The following is a 26,690-nucleotide window of genomic DNA, read 5'->3' as shown; positions in this document are numbered from 1 at the left end:
ACGTCTTATCATTAACAATTTAGGGTCCATTCATCACGCAACCAATTCAGCAGCAACAATTAATCTTAATTATATATATTTTTTTCATTTCTTTGGGGTTTTCCTACAGCTCTGTCTACAAACTTTATGTGACAAAATGTGAGGTCCTCTAATATGGTACTGATATGACGTCATCGTGTCCATACATGGTAAATCTAATTTTTTGTGACATAAAGTTTGATAGTGTAGAAAACAATTATGTCTTAAGTGTCTTGAAATCATATTTATCAATTTAAGTAGTAGGTTTTGGTGACACATTGACATGAGGGCAAATCATAAAGAATTTATTCAACAATTTTATAATATAATATTACAATATGCAATAGACTTGCTGACAATTATAGTAGGCCTATAGATACTAGTATCAGCATGGTATACCATAATAATATTTGTGATAGTTGCATTTTGACCCTCATCTACAAAGGTCATTCGTATGCCTATTATAAACGTTATTGAAGATGTTATTGTATGTAATGATAGAAAAACAGATGTACAACCTACAATAGTTCAAATGAGGTTCCGTTAGATGACGTCATGATGGGACAATCGTATTGATCGACCGACAGCAGTTACTTGTTTCAATACATTTTCAATTTTTGGTAGGCTTTATTTGGATTCGTGAGAATAGGAATTTTAGAAACTATGGAACGCTGAAGAAGAACCTTTTTATGGAAGAATCATTGGAACGAGCTACTTTTATACACGTCAGTTTCATATTATCGCCAGGCATTGTATACCAGGTGATGGTAATGTCATCGACTACCGTGCATTAGACCACTTACAGCAACATACAATATGCCCGGCAATCAGACGATGTTATGTGTTTGGAATATAAAGCTGATTTTATTTATTCTTATCGAGTTAGTCAGAGGTGAGTTGTGAACATACACTTAGCCTATCATGTCTTATAGCGTAAAAGCTCGAAAATAAGCCCACTGGGCTTCTTTCGTACAAGACGCTTGGCGTGTTTGGCATTTTCTACGTCAAAACAAACTTTTCAAATTATACTGATAGATGAATGTTAATTAAGTACCGACATAGGAAGGACTCTTTTCTGATACCGATGCCTTTTTATCGGTGTCGAAATAGCCGGCCAGAGACCCCACACCCAACTCCCATCCCATCCCTTTGGCTTGGCATATTCACCATCATTATATCCAGTCAAACAACATTTACATTAATGTTGAAAAACGTCGTGCACCAAAAATTAGTCGATCAGACCAGCGAAGTGGCAACAAACACAAAATCCCGATCGATTATGTCTTTTTGATCGTATTTAGCTAAGCTCAATAATTATCACCGATACAATACCATCTGAAAGGCTTACCGTCAGTTGCTTAAGCGATTTAAGCTGAAACGAGTTTGACTTCTTCCACTAATTGATGTTTTTTCTAGTTAATTAGCAATTACTGATAGTTTGCTTTTTACGTAGGGGGGATGTAAGCTATTATTATCGCAAAAGACAAATTGGCTGCGACGACGACGATGATGGCAACGACGAACAAATCTAACAAAGATAGTTCACAGAGTTGAAAATTAAAAAGCATATCGTTTGGTTTTCTGTAGACTGTTCGCAAAAAGTTATGTACGATAGCGTTGATAAACGCATGCGTATTCTACATATAGGTCTATGCTATAGGCCTAAATGCCATACATTATTCTCACCACATTAACGATGTAATACTCATAACATTCGATACCACACATAGACTACAGGAAAGCAATGTTCAGTCATGAACTATGTTTTTACAACCTTAAACTAATTTGATTTGATTTGATTTATTCAATATCGGCTCATTACAATTACAACAGAATACATAAAAATACAATATGAAACAAAAAGCTAGGATTGTCAAAAGCGAACCCAATCACTGTTGAAAGACTTAAATAAAATATAATATAAATATAATATAGGCAAAATGACGGTTAAAAAAATGAATTAAAATAAAAATAGCAAAAAAAAAAAAATATGGTTAAATAAATTAAAATCTGAGACGTTAAGAACAAAAAAGAAAACCAAAAAAACAAAAAAAAACAACAACAAAAACAGCAGGGACCAGGGAAAATCAAAAGGAAGAGAGGCAAGGAGAAGAGAAATCAGGAATGGAAATAGTGTTGGCGAAGACTAGTCACAAATTCTCGAAACCTGCCAAGGAGAGCAAGGTCTCTTAAATCGGAGGGAAGACCATTCCAAAGTTGTGACGAGAAATGGGCACCTTTATAGCCAAGCAGAACCAACGTCTCCACGTCCATTCCAACGGTGCTGACGAGGAGTAATCACAGACACATTTCACATAACATAATGTTATTATCTAGAACACCTTTTTTCAAGCTAATGTTATTTATTTATAGCATTGTGGTGTCATCTGTTCACAAATTAATAAAAATGTCACATCGGACAAGTTTGACGATAGACCTTTAACGCAGTGACGTAATTACTTAATAAATCATTACAGGTAATTAAGAGGCGATGAGAGTCAGTTATCTGTAATGCGTCGGTTCGTGCCTTTAATCATCACTAACAAGCACCCGCTAACACAGACCAGCCTTTCAACGTTCTCCTTTCTCATCTTCTTACTTTATCTTTTTTATATCTAGTCCAGCTGTACGCTAATTTTACGTAGGTTAATTTGCGTTATCATTTTCATGACCTGATTATATTTTATGACGTCATACTACGCTCGAGATCTACAATACAGTCTTGATATGTTAACTTCAATTACCTGTATTACAGTTATATACAATTGAATACCTTTTAACATCTCGAGAGTGACGAACCATTTAATCCTCTTCTTGCGAAAGTGTGAAAAGTCAAATATCGATCGATTTAAATTTGATTCGATAATTACGCAGGTCTACTAAAGGCAGTACACTAGAATAGCATATTAGGCCTACTCCCTACCTTTTAGTGTAGAGAGAGGCGTAGGCTAGTGTTATGTACTGGTAGTAAATACTAAACAAATATAAATTTCAATTTTCAAAGTTAATTTGCAAATAAAACCTCACAACGAAACCACAAGAACCCCTTCCAATAGATATAGATAAAACACTCTCATTCTCATACTCTCAATTACGAAAGTAATTAAATTAAATAAGTAATTAGCCTAAATACCCGATAGGGCAATACAATATTTTGACATTATTAGAAATGTCATCATAAACAATACAGTAAAGTATTGAGAATTTATGCATTTTTAAATTTAACAATATTAATATTTTACTTTATAGGAAACACAATGCCACTTGAATGCTATACGTGTTCCAACTACCAAGAGTGCGTGAATGCCACTACTACGTCATGCTCTAGTGGTCAAGATGCTTGCGTCACTGTTGCATTATGGGAAGGTACGTGAACTTCACGTCATAGAACTTTCGATCTCACCACCACCATTATATTGCATCTCCACACAGTATTAACAATATTATTAGATATATATTAGTATTACAGATTTAGAACTATTTGGCGCATATTAGGTTATATAGACCATGGTGGAATTATTTATTTCGAAACAATTCCTCATGAGGCTTATGTTCGTTGATAAAGGCGTCACACGTGATACTATATGACACTGTATTACATAATTTGCCTATGATATTGAACAAATTACCGAAACATTACCGAGAATCGGCTATCGATATGGTAATCCATGTGTACTGCTCAATTCATATTCAATTTTAATACAATGAATTTGCTGTCATTTTTTAGTGCGCATTCAATCAACGTGAATTGGTTTTCCATCTGAAGGCATAAAATTCACGTTAATTTTGTATTTATTGGCTTTACACTAGCATGTATTTCCTCTCTACTTGAGAATCGATTTTGCGAATGTTTTAACACAAGTTGCGCAAACAATGTCAGTGTAAAACGATTGTGTGGAATTGCTATAGCTTGTTCCGTTTACAAATCCAATTATTCTCATATGCTTTGTTCAAGAAATCAATTTAAGATGTGACTGACACCCATCGACCAACAGTTGAATGCTCATTCATTTACATTAAATGCTGTACTACACAATAATAAAGCTGGCGTAAAAAAATGAGAGTAAGTTAGCTTAATGAAGTGCAGGACAATGAAGTGTAGGCCTACAGAATGTTTCCTTACGGTACGAGAGTTCGATTCATATCGGACGCACTCGGCGGTGGGATGTTCAAATTCATGTTTACGTTTCCGAACATGCGTTGTTTATATTACAGAAAACAAATCCAGGAAGAATCAACTACTAAATGCCTCTCACAAACAAACCATACATTAGAAAGTAAAAGAGTATGGCCATGGCTATTATTGTAGATGTCTGGAAACAACACATCCATTCTCTTCTTGACAACACACATGCTTTCCTGATTTATTTAAGCTACAACATTTTTTTTATTTTTATACATTAGAATATATTCTGTAATACTGTATAAACATTTGTTTGAATATGCTAATTCACAGATGACTTCAATATCACACATTCTATTAGTTAAGTATTCAATATACTACTCTTAACAATATAATCTTAAAATTTATTTTTATTCTTTACATTCACATCCAATAGCAAGTTACCGGATAGAAAACATATCGTGCTTATAACTTCAAAACTAACTTCAAAGGAGAGTAAAGCTTGGTTCCCACTTTGACGCAACGCAATGACGTAAAGCGCATCTAAAGTAATTTGACCAATCACTAGGCGATGTATTATCGTAACTGTCACAGAGGTGATTGGTCAACTCACGCACCTCTCAGCGTTGCGCCTTCCTATGTCCTTGGCAAGTTGGAGAGTTACACTGGCAATACGTCAGATTGAACCCAGGCCTGTGGTACTGGAAGACAATGATCTATAGGAAAAAAGAAAACAAATGTTTATACTAAAACAAAATAAAAGTTATTTATCTAAACTATTTAATCGTAGGTGACGATCACCGTGACATGAACATTTCAAAGCGCTGTGATTCGCTGAATGTTTGTCCACGTGGTTTAGTCAATGGAAGCGCGACTCACTGTGAAAATACAGATGTCTTTAAATGTATAATGTGTTGTACGGAAAAGTACTGCAATGATGGGGCCATCGGACATTTCCCGCCACCGCCAAAAGTACCACCGATACCAGAGTATAAACTAGAACAATGCGCAGACTCAGTTGAAGAATGTGAGACGTCGGCTAATGGTGAGTTGGTTTAGTCAACGCAATCTAACAACCGGACACTGAATTTGCCTGGCCAAGGAACTCGTAACAGTCCTTTGATCTTATGTCTGGCTACGACAAATACCAACAGTACTCTGTCTGTATAACATATTCTCCTCGGCGCGAGGTATTTGTTGGCCGGTGGTGCACACTGAGCATTTCAGCAACACGTCGTGTCGCAGCCACCTATAAACCTTTTGATCTCCGGAGCTCAGCATCCTGTTGTTAGATTGCCTTGGTTTAATAAAGACAAAATAAGTATATAAACAATGAAATAAAAATCAAATGAAGGATAATTTCCCTCCTAAAAACATGTTTTAAATGTTTTTGATGAACAGTGAATTCCAATATTATTCACATTCAAGATTCGATCGAAACTCAATAATTTACTTGAAAAACTGTAATTTAAAGAAGAAAATAATAAAATATAGGGTTTATTTGTCCTTTTTTTAAATGATATTTCATTATTCTCGCTCGTTTTTTTTCTACAGAAGTGAGTAACTTTATTAAAATTAAAACAGAAATAGTTATTAATCTTCAATTTCATGTTATTAGGGAAATTCAATTATTACTTGAAAAACTTTTACAAAAAAATAATTCGTTAATTATCGGTATGATTATATTTAACGTGTTTTTCTTTCAGTTGAAAACGACGTAATATACATTAGTAAAATTTGCGATACATTTGTTCCGATGGGCAGAGAAAACAAGAACACTAGTGATATAAATCATTGTAATGTGGAGGATAAAACGGATTTATGCGTTACATGTTGTAATCGAGATTGCTATAATAACAGTAAAAATGTATTCGATACCACCAATCAAAGTATAAAAATAACCTCGCATAAAATGTTGGCGTATTTATGCCTTGGAATAGCAACGGTCATCTGCAGATAAAGAAACGCGTTTGGTATCAGCACAGATAGAGAAACGCGTTTGTTATCATCAGATAGAGAAACGCGTTTCTTATCCGCAGCACAGATCGGGAAACGCGTTTGTTATCAGTAGATAGAAAAACGCGTTTCTTATCCGCCGCTCAGATCACTTTTTTTTCTACGACATTGATTCATTTATTGTAACATAATTCATAATCATTAGCGGTGTGACGTATACAACTCTATATGATAAACGAGCAAAACGAATTCATTTTTTTATATTTTACCGTCACGAGTTATTAAGCCAACTAATCAACGATACTACCTTCTATAGCAATTTGTAAAAGTAATAAATTGGATTGATTGCAACGGTAATTTCCGTTTAAAGAAAATTCAAGTTCACCATCTATCAAGTATACACTGCTATAGATGTTGTGATTTGTATCCATAGAAATAAATCTGTTAAATTACATATGTTAGATTTCATTTCACAGTCTTTTGATAAAAATTATTATAGAGTTTATCCATGTACACGATTAACGTCGGTGGTTTTTTTCTGAAGTTAACAGTGTAAAATATAATTTGACATATTACTTTATACTGGAGATTTTGATAAACATTGAATAGTTAAATTTTTAATTTAATACGATTGTCTATGGCACGCCAAGACAGTTTAGAAAATATTTAAACGTAATAAACGTTACGGTATTGTTTATAAAAATAATTCATTTATATATGAGTCTATTGAAAAAATAAATAAATGAAAAAGAATACCTTTTTGCTTATTATTATACGACCCGTTTTTTTTATTCCACATACTCCTAATCAATTTGTGTTTTTCGAGCCGCGCCTTTAGGCAGTTATATTCAAGAGGACGGAAGCATTAGGAAACTGTATCACGCGGAAGCTATCAGTACTAGGGCTGACAGAAATTGGAATTTGTAAACTCGGACCCAAAGCACGTCTAGAAAAAGGGAGTCTTTGAGATGTATGCAGACAGGTAGTATGCATACCATACAGACAGTAGTCTGTTTGTAGGCCGTCAAAATAAGCCGGGTATAATACCATCAATTTATCATTGAATGGTCAAAACATTTCTTACTTTTTGGTAAATATTTTTGGCGAATGATGTGTAGGCCTAAGATGAAGAATTGTTTGATAGTGAGTACAGCTGGGAAATTTATTTACTTGAATGTTGGGGTATGTGGAATATGTTACCCTGGAATATGTACGGTACTATCGTTTAGTTTATGATTTTAAAAGGTGCTATTCTATAGGACACTTTTGACCAGAAATATAAAATAGTACCGACTGTGATTTTTACGTTTTGGGATCCACCGGCCTCTGTTCGTCATCTATCTAATACTTCGATGCTACTGCTCATTTCACACAGAAGCAAGTCTATGTAATTAGAGAATTCTTTATTTATCTCTCCCTACGCACCAATTACCAACAAGAAATAAACGAATTACTAATACTAACGCCCTCACCGCTCATACAAATATATTTTTACAGCCAATCAGATGTTTACGTTTAACACCATAACGCGAAATAAGCTTTAAAATACGTTATTGTATCACATATTCAAATAAGAAATTTCCATAATCAGTTTCTTTATGGCTTCGTTGGACGCATTTGATATTTTCCGGATATTGGAAGTTTCGTATACTTATCCGTAACGAACCGTGACCGTTATTCGATTGTTATTTTATACTTCTTCGTAAAATAGTATAAACATGGCAGTTTTAAATTCTTGTATTAATTAGATGCAACGAAACACCCTTAGAAACAATTGAGTCAATTTTTACATTCGATTTTTTCGTTTGTCTTCATTTTGTATTGTTAGTTTATCAATGGCGTTTAGCTACAACCCGTTGAGTTATTGTTTATTGAATATTTCCAGTCAAATCGATGAGTGCCTCGAACAGCAGCAGCCTATGTAAAATAACGTAGTTTAGAGCAATTCCTCTCAATCGTCTGCAGAATATGAAAAGAAGATTCCCGCGCGAACTGATGACGATTCGTTACTGAACTCGCGATAGTTTCATTTCCATGGTCCGAGGAAGGATATACGTTTCATAGTTGTATTCTGCGAGCTCTGTTCATCTGGATAATACGCAAAAGGTTGGAAATAGTCTTGGAGAAGGTGAGCAAAGAATGAACTAATTTGAAGATGTGGATGCGATTAGTCGTTATTCGATTTGTAGTTTGATGTATAAGGCCTTTTGGCCTAGGCGGTGAGACGTAAAATTGAAGGACGGAATATCGAAGCATCAAGGCAAGGACCAAGTATTGACGAAGCAGCTGACACGTTCCCTGGAACATGAACCAGCTAAGCGCTCTCAGAAACATCTGAATCGTCTGCAGCTTTCATGTAAGGAGTTTTCACAAAGCCTGACTATTTTTATTTTTCAGGTAAGAATCTTAATATTCTATATATTTACAAAACGTTCTTAAATGACGCTAATGGTGATAGAATGTTTGCAGTTGCAGCTCCAAAACTGTGGAATAACCTCCAAATTTGTTAAACTCTTTTGAAAGCAACACTTTTTAGTTTTTTTCAACTCAATCCTTTTTTTTTTTATAGTATCTCATTACTTCTAAGCGCCTTTGGACAATCTGGTTACAATCGATATATAAATTCAACATTGACTTTAAACTGACCAATTTTTAAATGGAAAAGCTTAAATTGTTTATTCATTTGGACATTCTTTAATTCAATTATGAATATTCTTGTGATCAGCTGATTGATGTCGATAGTGATTTATTTGCTTAGTGGTTTATTATATAAATAAAAGGTAGACACTATTGTTGACGTAATCCGCCTATAAATCTTGAGTTTATTAAAAAAAAGAAATAGAATGGTTCGAACTCTTAGAATAACCGCACCTAGTTAAGCTAATTGTTTTTTAACGCTAACACAATCTCCTCCTTGGATTTTCATAAATATCATCTTTACATTTATTCTCATCATCATCAACAACAACAAAGGTTCATTGTCATCATATCACATATTTTTCTCTTCTTTCTCCATCTCAACGACAAATTCCTAAAATAATACATTTATCTCTCTATATCGATTGACTTTGTGTTATAAAATGCTATAAAAATGTTGATACCATTGTTGCTTTGTCATTTCCACTTATAGTGAAGGCTAGTGAAGTGAGATATACAAACCAGGAGATATGTTCTGGATGTGGGGTGTGAGTTTGGTTCTATTATGGACCGATACATCAAATGGTAAGATATCCTATCTAATTGCACTAGCCGATTCTTCCAGATTTCTATAGGCCTATGCAAATATGCCATAATTAGTAGAGTATAGACAAATTCTAAATACAGTATCACATGTTATATTGCTTTTACTTTAACCATCAAATAATTCCTTATGATACAGTTTGTAACATGTGACAAACATAAACCGCTGTATCACGGAACCTTACTTCGCAATATGACGCAAAGCTTTTAGTTAAAACGCAACTTCTTCAGATGATACGATGATTAAAGTTAAATGCCCCGGCTCAAACTTCGATTCATTCAACTAAATGAAAAAACTTGAAGATAAAACTAATTCAACCACGTAAAACAATATAGGTTCAATCAAAATTTCATAATTTTGTTAACGTGTACTTTGATTTATAACGATTTGATCAATATTATAATCCATCTTGTAAAAACGCGTTCATTTGTTACTAGTGTGATTAATCTATTGGTATAAGGACGTATATTACCTATAAACTATACGTAATGATTCAGTAGTCACTCTACTTCGATAAGGCGTCATTTTAAAAAAAAATGCTGCCTCGTGGACGCTCATGCATTTAATTAAGTTCAACTAAAAGCAGTACAATATATCATAATGTGAAAGGTCTAGTATTAAAGGGCACAAACCTGATTGTGTCTAGTAGATTTAATAAACACAATTAGCATTTCAAACTGTTTAAGAAAATTCATTTAACGTTCAAGATATCGTCAAGTTAGTAATTAAGATAACAATTTGACATATTTGAAAACAACTTTATAAGTACGTATTGAAATTCTAGATATTTTGTATGCAAACATGTCGTGTTAGTCTAGACCCAAACTACCTTGAGTGACACTTGATTCATCGAACTCAGACCAGGGAAGAGTGAACTCTTTCCTGCTCAAACGTAAAACAGTTTTCCAATTTTAGTTATTATAGGTAGGCTAATAATGAATTTTGTTACGTGGCATGATACATAATATGTTGTACTGCTAGTACTATATTATTATTATCTTGTAGAAGTAATAATCAATAATATGAAATTGTCCGTATACCGGTTAGATTTTCTCCACTTGTTCTACTATAGTTATTGCCTGATTTTCATTTCTAATTAAACTAACGAAAGGTCTAATTTAATGATTACCACAGCTTGAGTTTTTTCTTCACTATCTAGCTTTCGCTACCATTACCATATTACAGTATTACATTCAATTATTGAAGCTGTATGCACCCGTTAGATTTTCTCCATTTTCATATAATTTTCCACTCATTTATTACCTGATTTTCATTCCTAACTTAGGTCTAATTCATAATTATCACAGCTTTGGTTTTGTCTTGACCATCTCACTTTCGCATAAACAAAATATGCTGATAGTATTTCATAGAATGGGATTATGAAACATGTTTGCAAGCCATTTTTATCAGTCTGATACACAATTTGACAGCCTGGCTGGATGTCTTATCCACCTGAGCTGTATACGAGCTTTCTGTGACATACTTAAATTGGGGTCATTATCTTGCATCTAAATCAATAAGAACGCAACTACTCTAGGCAGAGGCGGATGACAGCTTAGTTATTCTGTCACAATAATCCAATGCCCGAGAAATTAGTCTTCACAATTTGATACGTTATCTAACCTTAATCTTCTTTTCGCTCTTATTTTACTTCTCCGTTTTCTGCTAACTACTAGACCTACTATTAATGAGTTTACGAAAACAGGTTCGTAAGAGGACGGCGACATGATGCTTAGTATTGACGCATAGTAGTCCTGGGCTGGCATTTTATTAATCTATTTCCTTTAGTTAAAATAGTTAAGAGGTGCTTAAGTGAAAACTGAGGCTTTACCTTTTAATTTCAGTACGTTTTCAATTCAATTCAATTCAATTTCATTTTATTTCGGAAATATCATCCATATTAATAAACTTATAAACCATAAAACTAAACTTAAGTATATAGAATGCTTCTCCATCTACAATACATTTTGGAGTTATGGAGCATATGTTTGCAAACACAAGCAACAAGGATGTTACCACTATTTAACATACGTTAGCTTTGTTTGTTGGAGTGGCACGCCTAATAGACGACAGAAGCTATTGGCCTCTTTTGTGTTTGCCGAAATTCATAAAATAAAAGTTCTTTTTATTTGATAGAATGAACCACTTTTTCATATAAGATTTAGGCCTAAGGGAAAAAAACCCGTTAAAATGTTTGAAAACAAAATAATTGACTTAAGTTAAGATTACATTTTTGCTAAACACGTTGGATAAATCTGACCTCTGGTTTGTTTTACTGAATTCATATTAAGTGAACGTATGTTGATGAAAATACTAATAATGTTATCGTCCTTATTATTTTGTTTATTGTTAGTGTTATTTGTTCATTATGAAAATGAATATAAATTACTTATTCATATCTGATATGATATACAACACATCGTCTGCCAAATACTAATATCAAGACATCGTAATTCTGTGATTTTTACCACTATGGATTTGTAACGCCTGCTCAGATCACGTGAAGGAAATCATTACGATCGTCATAAACAAAATGTGCACTTAAACAAATCTCCAAGTGCAGTATCGACACCAATTCCAGGAAAAACACATTATGGAATTTGAGATGGACATTTTTAGCGAATATTTATCAAAATCTTTAGACGAAAAAGAAATATATGCTAGGCTGCTTCCTCCCATTTAGAAAAGTGCGCTAAAATAACAATGAACCGTCACACTGTCTGCTGGTACGTTCTATAGCGCGTAGTCTGGTAATACGCGCTAATGTCGCGTTTGCCTTTGTACGTGGTTAAGAAAATTGCGCATGCGTGCTAAACATTAGTAATTGGTTAAGTCATGACATAGTCAGTACGTGCTGATTTATGGTGTAATCTACGCCTAGTCTAATAATTGGTAAATAATTCCTTTCAAACAAAATAATATTTATGCTATTTTGTAATCATTATTATACAGTCATTATCAATTATCTTGATATGTTATTATTTTTAACAATTTTTAAATTATTGCAATTTCTGAAATATCATGCATGAATGAGTCAAGTAAATGACAGTTCCTTTAGATTAAAGTACTACTCTTCATATATCTGAACATTCTATAAGGGTATTTTGCATCAATTTACTTAATTGAATATGTCCATTGTTTCGTAAAACCATGCTCTTATTGCAACGTTGAGTACTAGCAATCGATACTGAGGTCATTTTAATTTATTTATACGGAATTCGTAGCTAATGAGGATCTTAAAGCAGGCAATTATACGAGACAGAATTATTACACTATACTATGACGGATTGTGTAAGAACACACTTTTATAGGAACATTCATGATAAAATCGCCAAAACAAATTGAGATTGGAATGAACGTAAAAACTTATCATTGAGTGCGGATACAACATGGTTCCTTATAGAATCGTAGTTGGTATACGTACACGTAGGCATATTACTGTGTGAGATAAATATCCCGAATGACTAATTGCTATTAGTTTTCATGTTACCAACTGGTCATCCATTCAAAAAAAGTACTGACAAAGAAGTAAATCTGTGGCGACTATGGAATGGACCCGAGACCAGACTTACTTCGACATTTGTTGATAAAGGGTTGGAAACTGATATTGAGTTGTATGAAATTAACAATATTTACAATAACATTTATAATGGATATAAGAAATAACATAATGTTATATCAAATGTAAAGATCTTGTCAAAGAACAAGCGCCGAGTTTCGATGTTCAATATTAAAATTTGCTGACAAACTGGACGCGTGCGTACAAAGCTGTATTGAACGCGCGCGCGCGTACAAAGCTGTATTGAACGCGCGCGCGCGTTAATTCTGCTTATGAATTATCAATACAAGCAAAGAATATGTATAACTTTGATACTAGTAATGAGTATACACTGTACTAAAACTTTATTTATGAAAAAATCAGTGATTTAAAATACACACTAAAGTAAGAACATCGGACTATCGGGCAAGTAAGACTTCATAGCGTCAGTGTTGTAATGTATTTTCTATCCATAATAATCGAATGTTGTTGTTAATGTTAATCAATGAACACGTAGATCGTAATACATAATGTTATTCGGAACAAAAAGTTTCTGCATCTGTCATTTTTATGAGAATTCTAGCTAATGTATTCATGGAGTATTTAGTGGATGTAAAGGGTCATTTAAAAACAGAATGTCTCGTCTCTCTATAAATTGTTCGGTTTAATACTCCTCGTTACAGAATGCATTGCAGAATGTATGTTCCCAAGTCAGTCATCTATTCCATCAGATGTTATGAATCGTATTGATTCGTACTAGAGAAGTCTCCAGTGGCAGACGACATCTTTAAGCAGCGCGCCATGATCAACATTTAGGAAGTAATGTTGTTCCCAAATGCGGCATTACGAATTGTCAAATCGTGGCTCTCGTTTCGAGTTTGTGAATTTCTGATTTTCTAGCAATTCTAAAACTAGTGTAGTGGTTTGTAGTACCGCGGATATTTCTTTTTATAATACATGCATCAGAATATATTAAAGATATGTAAATAAGTTATGATATGAACATTAGATAAAATGAATGCATATATCAATAATAATATTATTCCTGCTGTAAACCGATTCTGCTACTAATGTATTTAGGCAAATGTCATAATCTGCATAGTGCCATAGGCACATTCCTAAAGACATAAGTCGCACAGTGATATCAGTTTTTACCAGATCTAGGCCTACTACTGTACACAGTTGTAACATGTGACGTTGTCGGAACTTTCCTAAGAAACTGACAAATTAAGATATAGTACGGGTGACGACCTCAATTTTGCAGATTGATTTAATGCGTAGGCAACACTGCCAACTCCTCCATGATAACGGTAGATGTTCTTAATAAAATGTGGATAGATATGATAAGGCAATTAAATCAAACTAGTTCTGTGTTTTAGGAGGAACTGCACATACATTTGATAAATTCAATAAAACCCTTCATTGCGACACCCTTCAACTGAAACAACGAGAGTTAATAATTAAATTATTATCATTATAAGACAACCAATCGATTTACCTAGATTAAGGGGACACTTTGGTGAATGTAATAGGGGTTCTGCTGTTTGATCGTAATGCCTAGAACTAGAACTATAATGTAATGTATAATTTAACTAGTTTATAGGTTAGGTATATAGCTTAGGATTTTGCTTTTGTGGTTTATTAATTTTATATGGCACATTATGGCCCACAGTGTTGTATCAGTCGTGTAACCTAAGTCATTAATATACTAAGAAATGCTTCACTTTGTTCACTGATATCCATTAACTTTATGACACATAAATGACCCACAGTATTATATGAATCAGAAGCAACATTAAAGCTCTGTCCACACTATCAAACTTCATGTGACAAAAAAATGTGATGTTCCCAAATATGGTAACGTCATCGTGTCCATATGGGCACATCACATTGTTTTTGTCACATGAAGTGCCCGTATTATCACAGAAAGGTTCACATTGTATCCACATAGGTTGGTTCACATCGCTGCCTCTTGTATGTAAGGAATGTGTACGAACTGTCAAGGTTCCCCAATCATATTAATAGTAAACTTAAATCGATATGAAGTGTCGGCATTTATTGACCATGATAGCATCGCTGGATTATACAATCATTTGTGATCGATTTTATCGACAAATATCGATCGTAATTGTCAATTGTATTAAGGTGTATCAATTATACGCACCTAATAATTCTTCATTAATAGCATTGATCGATTTTTTATCAATTCAATTTTGACCACCACAACTATCCAAACTTAAAGAATGCCTTTTTACATCATCAACTTTGAGTGGAAACACCGAGAGCTCTTAAGCTCTGTCTATACTATCAAACTTTATGTGACCAAAAATGTGATGTGCCCCATACATGGACATGATGATGTCATATCACTACCGTATTTGGGTATGTCACTACCATATAGGCACATCACACTTTTTTTGTCAAATTAGATTGATAGTGTAGACAGAGCTTAATACAATCAATAGAAGCTTCAGGTTATTGGTTCACTCAATTATTTACATAGTGAGTACATAAATAATAAAAACCATACTGCAAAGTTAAACATTAAGTTCTGTACAGTAGAAAATATACGAGTTCGTTTTGATCTACTTTTGATCTCAAACTTTATGTGACAAAAAATGTGATGTGCCCATATATGGACATGATGATGTCATATCACTACCATATTTGGGCATATCACTACCATATAGGTACATCACACCTTTTTTTTGTCAAACTACTTTGATAGTGTAAAGAGAGCTTTAGAGTCGTATCTGAATGAACTTTCCGCGTTCACAATTGATGAGGACACGTTGCAATGTTATTGATTACTAAAGTTGTATACTTAGAAGGTTTCTATTTGCCCTGTGCGTTCATAACGCGTCTGATGAATTAAATAAACTAATTAGTCTCAATAACTGGTTATTGATTTGCGTTCGATCACACTTTAACCTGCAGGATATTTACTCTAATGCAACCTTATTGAAGCCTTGCTTAACAGAAATCTGTAAGGTGTTAGTCATAGGCTATGTCGAATTGAGTCAAAACTGTAAACGTATACGGGTACTTAATTCACTTGTTCAACAACATACATCTGTAAAGCTCAATCTACACTATCAAATTTTATGGGACAAAAAAATGTGCATGTTCCCATATATGGATATGATGATGTCATGCCACTACCGTATCTGGGTATATCACTACCTATTTAGGCACATCACACTTTTTTCGCTAGATTGATAGTGTAGACAGAGCTTAAGGCATTTAAACGTGCATACACAGGTATAATTTGGAATAATAATTTAAAGATTATGTCTCCCCTGACAATTAAAGATTATTTTTGGTTGAAAGGCCATTGTCACTATATGTCACATAATATTATTACTATTACATACACACGGGCCTATACACACACTTGCAAAATAAAAAAAACGCAGTTCCGAACACAGGACGCAGGATGACTGATGACTTCAATAATTATGATTGGCTTTGACCAAAAATTTAATTAGAAAAATATTTACAAAGAGAGTATAACCGTAAGAACATTGTCTATAGAAAGACGAGGTTCTGCTTAAATGTACCCATTAAATTAATGTTAAACTACAAAATTGATTTTATTCATCTTTATTTCTTCATGTTTTGAAGGACAACACATCTTTTACCATTTATTTCAAATCTTAATAGTAGTAGTATTATTTAGAAGAGAAAATGAAAAAATGTAATAAAAACATTTTTTAACGAATTATGATATTGTGATTTGGTTCCTTTTTTAACCATCGTAAGGTTTTCTCGTTTTTATTTCAGTAGCCGTGGCTGCCTGGTTAGAATTGTAAATTTCTGATGTTCATATTAGTTGAGAGCTAGATTCTTTCTTATAGGATTCCAATACTGTTACGTTCATATTATTCGTGCCGTTATAGACAGACGCATGAATGCCACAAAGACATTAATGAACCCATTAGAGAGAACATTCAAACGAGCACACGCCCCGGGGTAGAAGTAACGCGTTAGTACCGTTTGTGACGCATAATTTGAACGTTAGCCCATTTTTAATTAATAAATTAACCTTTTATGCATATTATTGAATCTTGGTAAAACATACTACTTTTTGTATAAACAGGAAACACAAGTCCTATTCAATGCTATTCGTGTTCCAAGTGTGATGACTGTTCAAAAGCACCTCTAATAACGTGTTTTAATGACCAGGATGTATGTACAATTGTGGCCACATGGGACGGTAAGTTTATATTACTTATTCTTAAAATATCGGCACTAAATTAAAACTGCAGATACATCAGGCTTAGAAAACACATACGCATGCGAAAATGGTTGCTTAAACGCCTATTTATTTTTATAAAGCGCCTAATATCTTGAAACCTCTAAGCGCTGCACATACAATTTAGGGAAAAACATTACAATTAAATAATCGAAAGTAAGTAACATTTCATACTCACTAACTAAGAAAAGAAGATCATAATGATATTATCACAATTTACTTTCGAAATATCGAATGAAAATTAGTTTTATCATTTTAGGTAATCTATACAATCCATTAAAAATTGCCAAACAATGCGACGCCAAAAGTCACTGTCCACCGGACTTTATCGACACCAATGAAACGTACTGTGACGTCACAGCTGACGGTGTTAGGTGCATAAGTTGCTGCACTGGTTCTGGGTGCAATGACGGGGCTTTAGGAGATTTTCCTATTCCACCTCCGATGACACCAATACAAAAGTACAAGTTTGACGATTGTGGAGATTCTACAAATTGTGAAATTTCAGCAAACGGTGAGTTTCAGGGGTTTAAAGCTCTGTCTACACTATCAAACTTTATGTGACAAAAAATGTGATGTGCACTTTTTTGTCCAACTTGTTTGATAGTATAGACATAGGCTCTCTTATTAACTAAATTCCAAGGGATAAGTCTAACGAACGACGATAAATATATAAACATATATTCTTCTTACATAAAACAAAATAAATTAGGAAACTTTTCTAATTTATTTTGTTTTATGAAATTTTTGTTTATCTATTTATCTTCGATAGTTTTCGTCCTAATGTGTAGCAGCCTAGCTGCCTATAGTCATTCCTGAAAGCTACATGATCTCAATAAGTGTTTCAGGATATTTAAACAAGAGTCTTCGTATACAACAATATAAGATTGAACATGATAGCAACATAGACCATTGTCAACTTGGTAAATAATATTACATGAAGGACGTTGAAATTTGGATACATTTCAATGTTTTTGATTTGTACTTAAAATGTGTTTCTATCGATTTTCTCCATAGTGGTGGATAATGTAATCAACGTCAACAAATTCTGTGATAAACCTTTGACAAACGGATATGCAGAACTTGAAATGGACAATGACAAATGTAACATACAAAATGAAAGCGATATGTGTGTAACTTGTTGTGAAACAAATTGTTTTAAGTCTACAAGCGATAGTCAACGAACTTCTTGCAATTTACTTTTTATCGTTATGTTAGGATTTTTTAGTTTGCTGCTGATTCGGAGGTAAAACCAAGATGTTGATGAAGCTGGTAAGATAATCTTTGCGAACGAAAGATCGTTCCATATTATGACGTTTCATACACCAATGCGTCGCCTTTGTGATCAGTTTTGTTTACTGGGAAGTTTTGGAAAAACGCGGTAAGAAGAAGAAGAAAAACTGTTTTATCATACACGATGGAATATGTGGATACCGTATGATCAAGAAATGTCGCTAAAATTTACCGCATCTATGAAGTTGTGTGTGTAAGATTGTGTTTAAGATGGAGGAATTTAAAGAACGATAACACACGTGAGAACCGTACCTTTGATGGAGTGAATGGAAAAATTTATTCAGAAGCAATACAACACGGGACTGATAAAACATGGTTCCAAAAGTCTTTCAAATCATAACTACTTTCCACAGTAAAATATGTTTATTTATGGAAATCTGCAATGTCATAATTACTATTTGTCCACGTCCTCTGCTTAGATATAATTAGAAATTCTGTAATTCAAATGTGATTTTAATACATAATGACATATTTCTTAAACTTAGATTAATAGATGCCGGTATTTGAAGTACTAATATTAATGGATCTATTCAAATAAGCAAATTAGCTAGCTTAAATGACATGCATTTTTGTGTGTAGTCGTTAATTCTTTACAGAATTACCATGTTAACTATTTTGTTCTTATAGTTCCAATCCTTATGATCACGTATATTTTCTTTGTGAAATGTTCCAATACGTATGCATGCAAGGAATAAGATACAAGCATTTTCTATGAATATCAAAATCTGCTTGATAATGACATCCGTTTGCATGTTTTAAAAATAGTTTTTAGTTTTAAGATTTAACTATTTTGTTCCTAGATCAAATCCTTATGGTATGTATGTACGTATGCAACTCTATGCATATCAATATCTGTTTGATAATGTCATCAATTTTTTTTGTCGCTATATGTTTTTAAAATAGTTGTTAGCTTTAAGATTTAACTATTTTGTCCTAGATCAAATCCTTAGGCCTATAGTCACGTGTATTCATTTATAAAAATGTTGCAATATGTATGTACGTGTTTAACTCTATGAATATCAATATCTTTTTGATAATGACATCAATTTTTTTTGTCCCTACATGTTTTTAAATAGTTTTAGCTTTAAGATTTAACTATTTTGTTCATAGATCCAATAATTATTAGTCACGTATATTCCTTCGTAATTCCAATGAATATATGAAAGGAATATCATATTTTTCGTTCCTGCAGTTTTAGCTTTTTAGAAGTTGATTAGGCCTACCATCAGAACGTTTGTTGCAGAACTATATAGTATGATACAGTGTTTAGTTTGAAAAAAGAATTTAGATGACCTTCTGGAAAATGATCCACTAGATTTATATAGTCGCCTGAAAAGCAGATGTACGCATCTTCAATAATTAATATTGGTCGTCAATCTTCACAAAGCAAATAATATAAGAATATGTGATCATATGTTAGGATACTGCAACATTTTAATTTACGTACCCTCTCAATAATGGAAAAAGTTCATAATTAAGTTAGTAGTTTCATGTTCAGCGAGATCCTGTCGAAGTTACAACATTAATAAACTGAAATAGACAAATGACTGGTGGATAAACGCGAATGAATATTAAATTGGTATACTCTTTAACTTGAATTGACAAAACCTCCAGAGATAAACGATCGGCATGAAATATTAGAAATATTTGCATTTTTATACACAAAATTGTAATGTAAATAATGTAGGTATTTATATTAGTGTAATGTATTGAGTTTGAGAAAATGTGCTTTAGGACAATATAATTTCAACTTCAACTTATGTACCTTGGAGACAATCTGATGTCATTGAAGCTGCAGATTAGTATGCCTACTATTAATTTGTTCTGCGCTTGAATTTTTAACCCAATTGGTGAATTTAGTCACTAAAGTCGTTATAAAGATTGTTATACCCAAACCTACATACTAATTTCTTCTGCGATTGAATTTGTTTAACTCAATTGATTAACTTGTTTCAGTTACTAAAGTTAACGAGTGTTATACTAAGACCTATTTGTACGCATTAATTTCTTCTGGACAAAGTGGAAATGGGTGTTGAAGTAAAATGGATACTAACCGGTAAAATTGAATCGGTTAAAAACTCACAAATGTAATTTACTCTTAACGCATGCGCAGTAAGGATTACAACAAAGTTATGAAAGTGACTCATATGAACAACCGGGTTTTAAATGTTTTCTTGTAGCTTACATCGTCGTATCGATGATGTAATTTAGCAGTCTAAAATGAATTGTTAAATAATCTCGATTCAAAGCAATATATTAATAGTAATACATCATAATGATATATATATATATACTGTACATTGAATTCTTAGTTAGAGTTTTAAGCGGGTGTTTATTGTATGCAAACACATTTCTTACTAAATTATAATTAATTATTTAGATACATGCTTAATTTTTATCTTGGTGTAATAATAATAATCGATAGACAATAATAATAATAGATGTAAATTTTAATATCTTTCTACTTTAATTATGTAAGTATAATGTTAAATAAATATGCATGTATGATGATAATGCGTGGTAGATGTATAAAAATGTGTAATATATGCATATTTTGTAAATAATTACTTTAATAGAAAATAGTACATAAATCATCAGAGATATCATCACGAACACAACGCTTATCGTGTTTAATCCAGCGTACAGTAACCATGTTTGTACGCGCGCGCCTACCAAACTGATAACACAGTAGGCATTTTTGTACGCGCGCGCATACCAACGTTAGTGTACAGTAGGCATTGTTGTAAGCGCGTGTCAATTTTGTTAATGGGTGAACCAACTAAAAGATGATTAATTCTGTACGTGTCCTGATGGCTTTGCAGACTTCCTTTCTTCCGTTAGTCAGGTTGTATTCGCTCAGAAACATGGCCAGAATGACTTTTATACTCGACAGCTTGCTAATCATGTGGTGTGGAAACGAAAGCTCCACACTAGTACAGTTAAAGGAATTGCACACATTGATAGCTAATTTTGTCATTACATTTGTTTTATAGGTAGTAAAGTAGGTTTTTTTTTTCAATGCGTATACGTTTCTTTTTGACCAACCTTTAGTTGATTCGATTCAAGGTATTATTATAAAATAAATGGTTTTTAAATGTTAATTATTTAGATTTTTATAAAGAAAAATTGGTATTCTAATCATCTGTGAGTAGTGTGATGTTAAGTTCGAAAATGCGAAATTTAAAATAAATGATACACTATAAGCATTTTTTTGGCTGGGAAACATTTGTATTGACATGATCTGTATAATCTGGACGTAACAACGTCAAGGATGTACGCGCAACAAACATAATTTGACCAATCACAGTTCAGATGATGATCCGTCGGTTATAAAAAATTAATTTAAATATATGCAACGACATGTTGGTATAAGCATATTATGCTAACATTTTCAAAAATGAACAACTAAACACGTAGAAAAATATACCATGACTTTTGTGTAACCCTATACAATCATTGTACCCTCATTTTGGCGGACCAATATCTCAATTTGGCGGTCCAATATTAGGCCTATATGTTTCACATACATCTTAAACATACGTGGTCATATAATGTGGTCACATTATAATATTCATAAGTAGTTGACTTGTTATTAAATCTAACAGTAAGTAATGTACTTGTTAAGTTTATTGGCATGAAATCGGCAGCTGTTGTGGCATGATGGATATGGCGAACCGACGTTTTTTTACATCCATTTTAACGGAAAATGAAACACGATATATAACGGTAAAATTACATGATATATAGATAAACACAAGACTGACATATAGAGATAAGACATTTTTCAATCCCATCAATTTGTTAAAAGTATTACCTGTAATAATAGTATTTTATTTTTTGGTGTATCATGTCACGCGCTGCACGCTCGCCTCATTACAATTAGGCATGTTCAAAAGTATCGATACCAAATTTAAACATATTTTTTAAAAATCTTCCCAATTAAGTGACTGTATTACCTTTTATACAGGTAGAGACCTAAATAATTTTTTTTCAAAACACATTATCTCATCCAGGGTTGGTATCATGTGTTTATCAGCATGTAGTCTGACGTCAGCAAGAACATTCTGATGCTGGTAATGTTGATAATAACGTCTCGGAAATAATTTTCATGCGTTATAGTAAGTCATACACGTTGATAACAATGATCAGTGAAAGTGTCAAAGTGATTTCAAATGTTTAGATTAGTTTACAAAGGCATTGACAGTAACAACACCAATAAACATGTGATGAGATATTACTGTGTAACGTCAGGCAGTAATATATATGTAACACCAAACAAAAATGCAAATATTGTGTTAAGAAATTAGTTCACAAAGTAATTAAAAGTAAATCAGTAACACGAGAAAAGAGCAAACTACAACAGCATTTGTACGCGTCAACTTTTCATCGGAGTATGTACGCGCGCGTTCGATGTAGACTTATTTAGAGCCCGATATGGGGATGATTCACATTATAATGTGTAAGTCTTCATTTTACTACAAAATCAGACATTTACTTAAAAAGACAGAAAAAAATAACAGATTGAACAACGAGAATATTTACAGTTAAATAAAATAAGTGTTTGAAAACAGATTAATTAACAATGGTGCCAGCTATGCGATTGTCGAATCAGTTAAAACTTTTTAAACGCATATACTGCACTGAATGTATTATAAATGCGGATAGTTGTTTTAGTGCTGTAATTGATAAACATAGAAGAGCCGAGTATCTGACTGAGATTTGTGATGTACTCGCGACGCCGTCAAATATCGTCTATTACGGCTCTTACCATCGTTTTATTTATCTCATGATCTCATAATGCATGTCTATAAATTCACACATTCATACCGTACCATAAGTAAGTAGTTACTCCAGAAATACCTCTCATAAGCATGTACCGATATTTGGATGACGCTCAAGTAATGAAACCATTAAAAGAGTAAGGTTTAACTTAATACTTGTTTTATTAAAATGAGTTACAAAATAAACTGTCAGTACCGTATACACTAAAGCTTAGTTCCCACTAGAACGTAACGCAAGGACGTAAACGCAACGCAAGCGTTTTAACCAATGACAAGCGAAGTTATAGACAGTTAGCAATCACAAGCGAATAAGCCATCGCTTGTGATTGGTCAATTCACTTGCGTTGCGTTACGTCCTTGCGTTGCGTCGCTAGTGGGAACCACGCTTTAGGCCTAAACAGTTTGATATAAAAGTTGATTTCGGTTATTAGCATATCATTATCATTACACGTGGTTAATTTGCATAATGTGTCTCGATTGGTCATTTCTTCGTCTTTTTGTTAGAGGCATAATCATATTAAATTTTTAGATTCATATAATTTGCTACTCGCGTTCAAAAAATGATAATTGTGCAGATTTGTACGCGCGCGTCTACTTCTATAAAATGACTGATGTTGTGAGGTATTATCAGAATAAATCGTTCTGCGGTAAAAGCAGGTTGGAATTTCGCTACATAATTTTCTTTTTTATAATAAAAAAAAATTAGAACTGCATTGATAGATTACCTGAATATAGATTGCCATTAAAACTATGATATATGAATGGCATTCTGATTTGTCGAGATTAATTAATCTAAATATATTGCGAGTGAAACACTATCATATTTCTACGCTAATTGGATAGGCCTATATTTTGCGCACTTGTTAAGTGATAAAGTTTGTGATAGATGTATTGGCTTAAACTAATTCTTCTTCTGGTGGTCAGAGTAGTGAGGCGTTGATTTTGTCTACCATAAATGTCTGAAATGTTAGTATATAAAACATTAATAACACACATTTTACACAATAAGAACCAGAACACCGAGATGCCACTAGTCAACAGATGGAGTGATTATTGTTATTGTAAAAAACATCTAAATATTGAATGTTATACAGTGGTTTAAACACCTCTATTTAGGGGACACTTTCTCTATTGGGTCCTCTTAATAGGGCCTTGTTCTACTGTAATATATTCACCATTAAATAATAGGAATTGGTTTTCCAAGGAGGACGAAATAGACAAAAACAAATACGGAAAAAATAAAGTAAATAATTTAATCTTAACTAGAAATTGAGGAAATTTGATTACAGTAAGTCTTACTCTTATAATAGGAGATTATATTCATATAATTTTCTTTCTATTTTTTGGTTTTGAAATTATAAGCGTGATCTATGTTTTTAAATGTAATTCTTATAGTAATGTACTGGTCGTCCCGTAGATAGAATTACGTATACATAATAAATGATGTGGGTAGAAAACACTACAGAAACGATGAAGAGATTATCGAAAGATTAAAGCAGCATGGAAAGAATTTTCAATTGACCAGGCGATAAGTGATATATTAACTGCATGAAGAAACACGATAATAATCTGACACGATACTAATGACAGTTCGTATAACATACTATAATAATTCGATAATTGTAGAATATGAGTTAGGCCTACATTGAATCCAATGTCAAGGTCGACTGCGCATTCTAAATCCGTGGCACAGAGAGTTGCATAACTATGCCTGGCTATTGACATGTTAAGTTTCTAATTGTTTTGGAATGGTTTGAATCTGTAATTTAGGCTCTCTCTACACTATAAAACTAGTTCGACAACAAAATGGTGATGTTCTCAAATATAGTAGTGATATGACGTCATCATTTTGGGCGGAATGTTTTTTTCTTTGTGTGGACAAAACTTTAAAATGCAGTTTTAACAACTGATACAAATTGGCCACTAAATTAGATTAAGTTTCAAGATTTTGTTTGTAGAATTTTTCAAATGGTTTCGTTAATAAACGCCTGATGCCTAATGCATGAAAACAATTACTATTATAGTAACATACTAAACGAATAGATAATTATGTCACATAGTGTGCGCGTAAATGTTGTAAACTTTGACCTCAAGACCCATTTATGATGACAGAGAGGAAATTGACATTTTGAGCTATGACTTTTTCAATTTCAGAACCGTCACTGATGCGTTCATACTATACATGTAGTTTGTATTTTGAGTATTACAACTTAAAAATTATAATTCTAATCTGCAAATTATTTTAAACAAGCCAGTAGCCTATAATTATCATTCCCAATCAGCATTTAAAAGAAAGGGTCGTTCCCAGTGGACTTCAGTATGCCTTCGTTAGGGAACTTGGCCAGGTTGTTGTAGCATGGTTGTATTATAGTCAATACTGCTCATAAATTGGAAAATCAATTTTTGTCAACATACCGTTTTGACATTGTGCAAATTTGTGAAGCGTAGATCGATCTGCGCACGCGCAACATTCATTTATAGCTAATTTATATGCTCGTCAAATACACTAATCGACAATTAGTATAAATGTTGTATTCGTAGTTAGTAATGGAATATAATAGCACTGGGTTTAAACACGCCAATACAATTCCTCTGTGACTGTCAATTAATAACTGAATACTTTAATCACATGTTCAATAAGTACAACGATTATATTATTTATGTGCTACAGTATTGCATTCATTTTATTACACAATTGGACACTGTTTAAAAAAATAATAATTGCTGTTTTTTTTAAAGTATACCTTAAGCAATAATTATTATTACTGTGATAATTTAAGATGGTATATTTTTATTGCAATTTATTAAAACGTTTAATATAATTTATAAGTACTATTTTTTTGTGAAGCAGTTTATGTTGGTTGTAAATCAATATTGTACTTTTTCCTAAGAGAGTACTTTGACATATTGGGTTTGCAGCAAAAAGTGACACAAGAACATATCTTTTCGGTTGTTATCATGATTTAATCATTATAAATAATTTAATTAATAACACCTTCCTCGCCATTAACAACACCTTCGAAATAATATTGATTACATCATTATCATCTATACAAACAACTTTATCATCAAATTCATCATCTGAATATTGAAAACAATGGAAAAAATATCTAAGGTGTCTAGGCCTCCCATTGGGTCAAAAGTAAAATATGAAATACAATAAAATGATAGCCAATTGATCATTGTGTGGTTCATTCAGCCTCTGTTGTCGGGAAAACCTAATGATGTTTTTACTTCTCTTACTGTATTTTTGAGTAAGATTGGAATGAAATTAAAAGTCAAAAACAACAATGAAATTGAAGAAACAAAATATAATAGTTAGTACGTCTATTTGAAAATAATACACGAGGTACAAGTATACCTTTCAAACCATATGGAATACCTACGATTGTCAGGTTTTAAAGATCCATACAATTGCCTTTACTCTTTTGCTGCTTCCTTTTCTTCACAGCATCTAAGTACCCCTGAATTAACCTCATCGGCAA

At 32.9% G+C, this 26,690-nt stretch overlaps 2 protein-coding genes across 2 annotated transcripts; both read left to right on the top strand.

The window, feature by feature from the left end:
* Positions 1-493: 493 nt before the first annotated feature.
* Positions 494-6,810, top strand: LOC144852410 (uncharacterized). Its single transcript, XM_078710197.1, has 4 exons — positions 494-910; positions 3,268-3,384; positions 4,932-5,186; positions 5,848-6,810. The coding sequence occupies exons 1-4, from the start codon at positions 835-837 to the stop codon at positions 6,099-6,101; spliced, it is 702 nt and encodes a 233-aa protein (XP_078566323.1). The 5' UTR covers positions 494-834; the 3' UTR covers positions 6,102-6,810.
* A 959-nt stretch (positions 6,811-7,769) lies between these two features.
* LOC144838061 (uncharacterized) lies at positions 7,770-21,594 on the top strand. The gene is made up of 5 exons (XM_078693416.1): positions 7,770-8,494; positions 9,228-9,319; positions 16,976-17,092; positions 17,391-17,645; positions 18,149-21,594. Exons 2-5 carry the CDS (start codon positions 9,265-9,267, stop codon positions 18,379-18,381), a joined length of 660 nt encoding a protein of 219 aa, XP_078549542.1. The 5' UTR covers positions 7,770-8,494; positions 9,228-9,264; the 3' UTR covers positions 18,382-21,594.
* Positions 21,595-26,690: the final 5,096 nt, after the last annotated feature.

Source organism: Antedon bifida, chromosome 1 (assembly GCF_963402885.1).
Source record: "Antedon bifida chromosome 1, ecAntBifi1.1, whole genome shotgun sequence".
In the NCBI taxonomy this organism is placed as follows: Eukaryota; Metazoa; Echinodermata; class Crinoidea; order Comatulida; family Antedonidae; genus Antedon; species Antedon bifida.
Note: the sequence above shows the minus strand (reverse complement) of the source record. Positions and strands in the feature narration are given on the sequence as shown.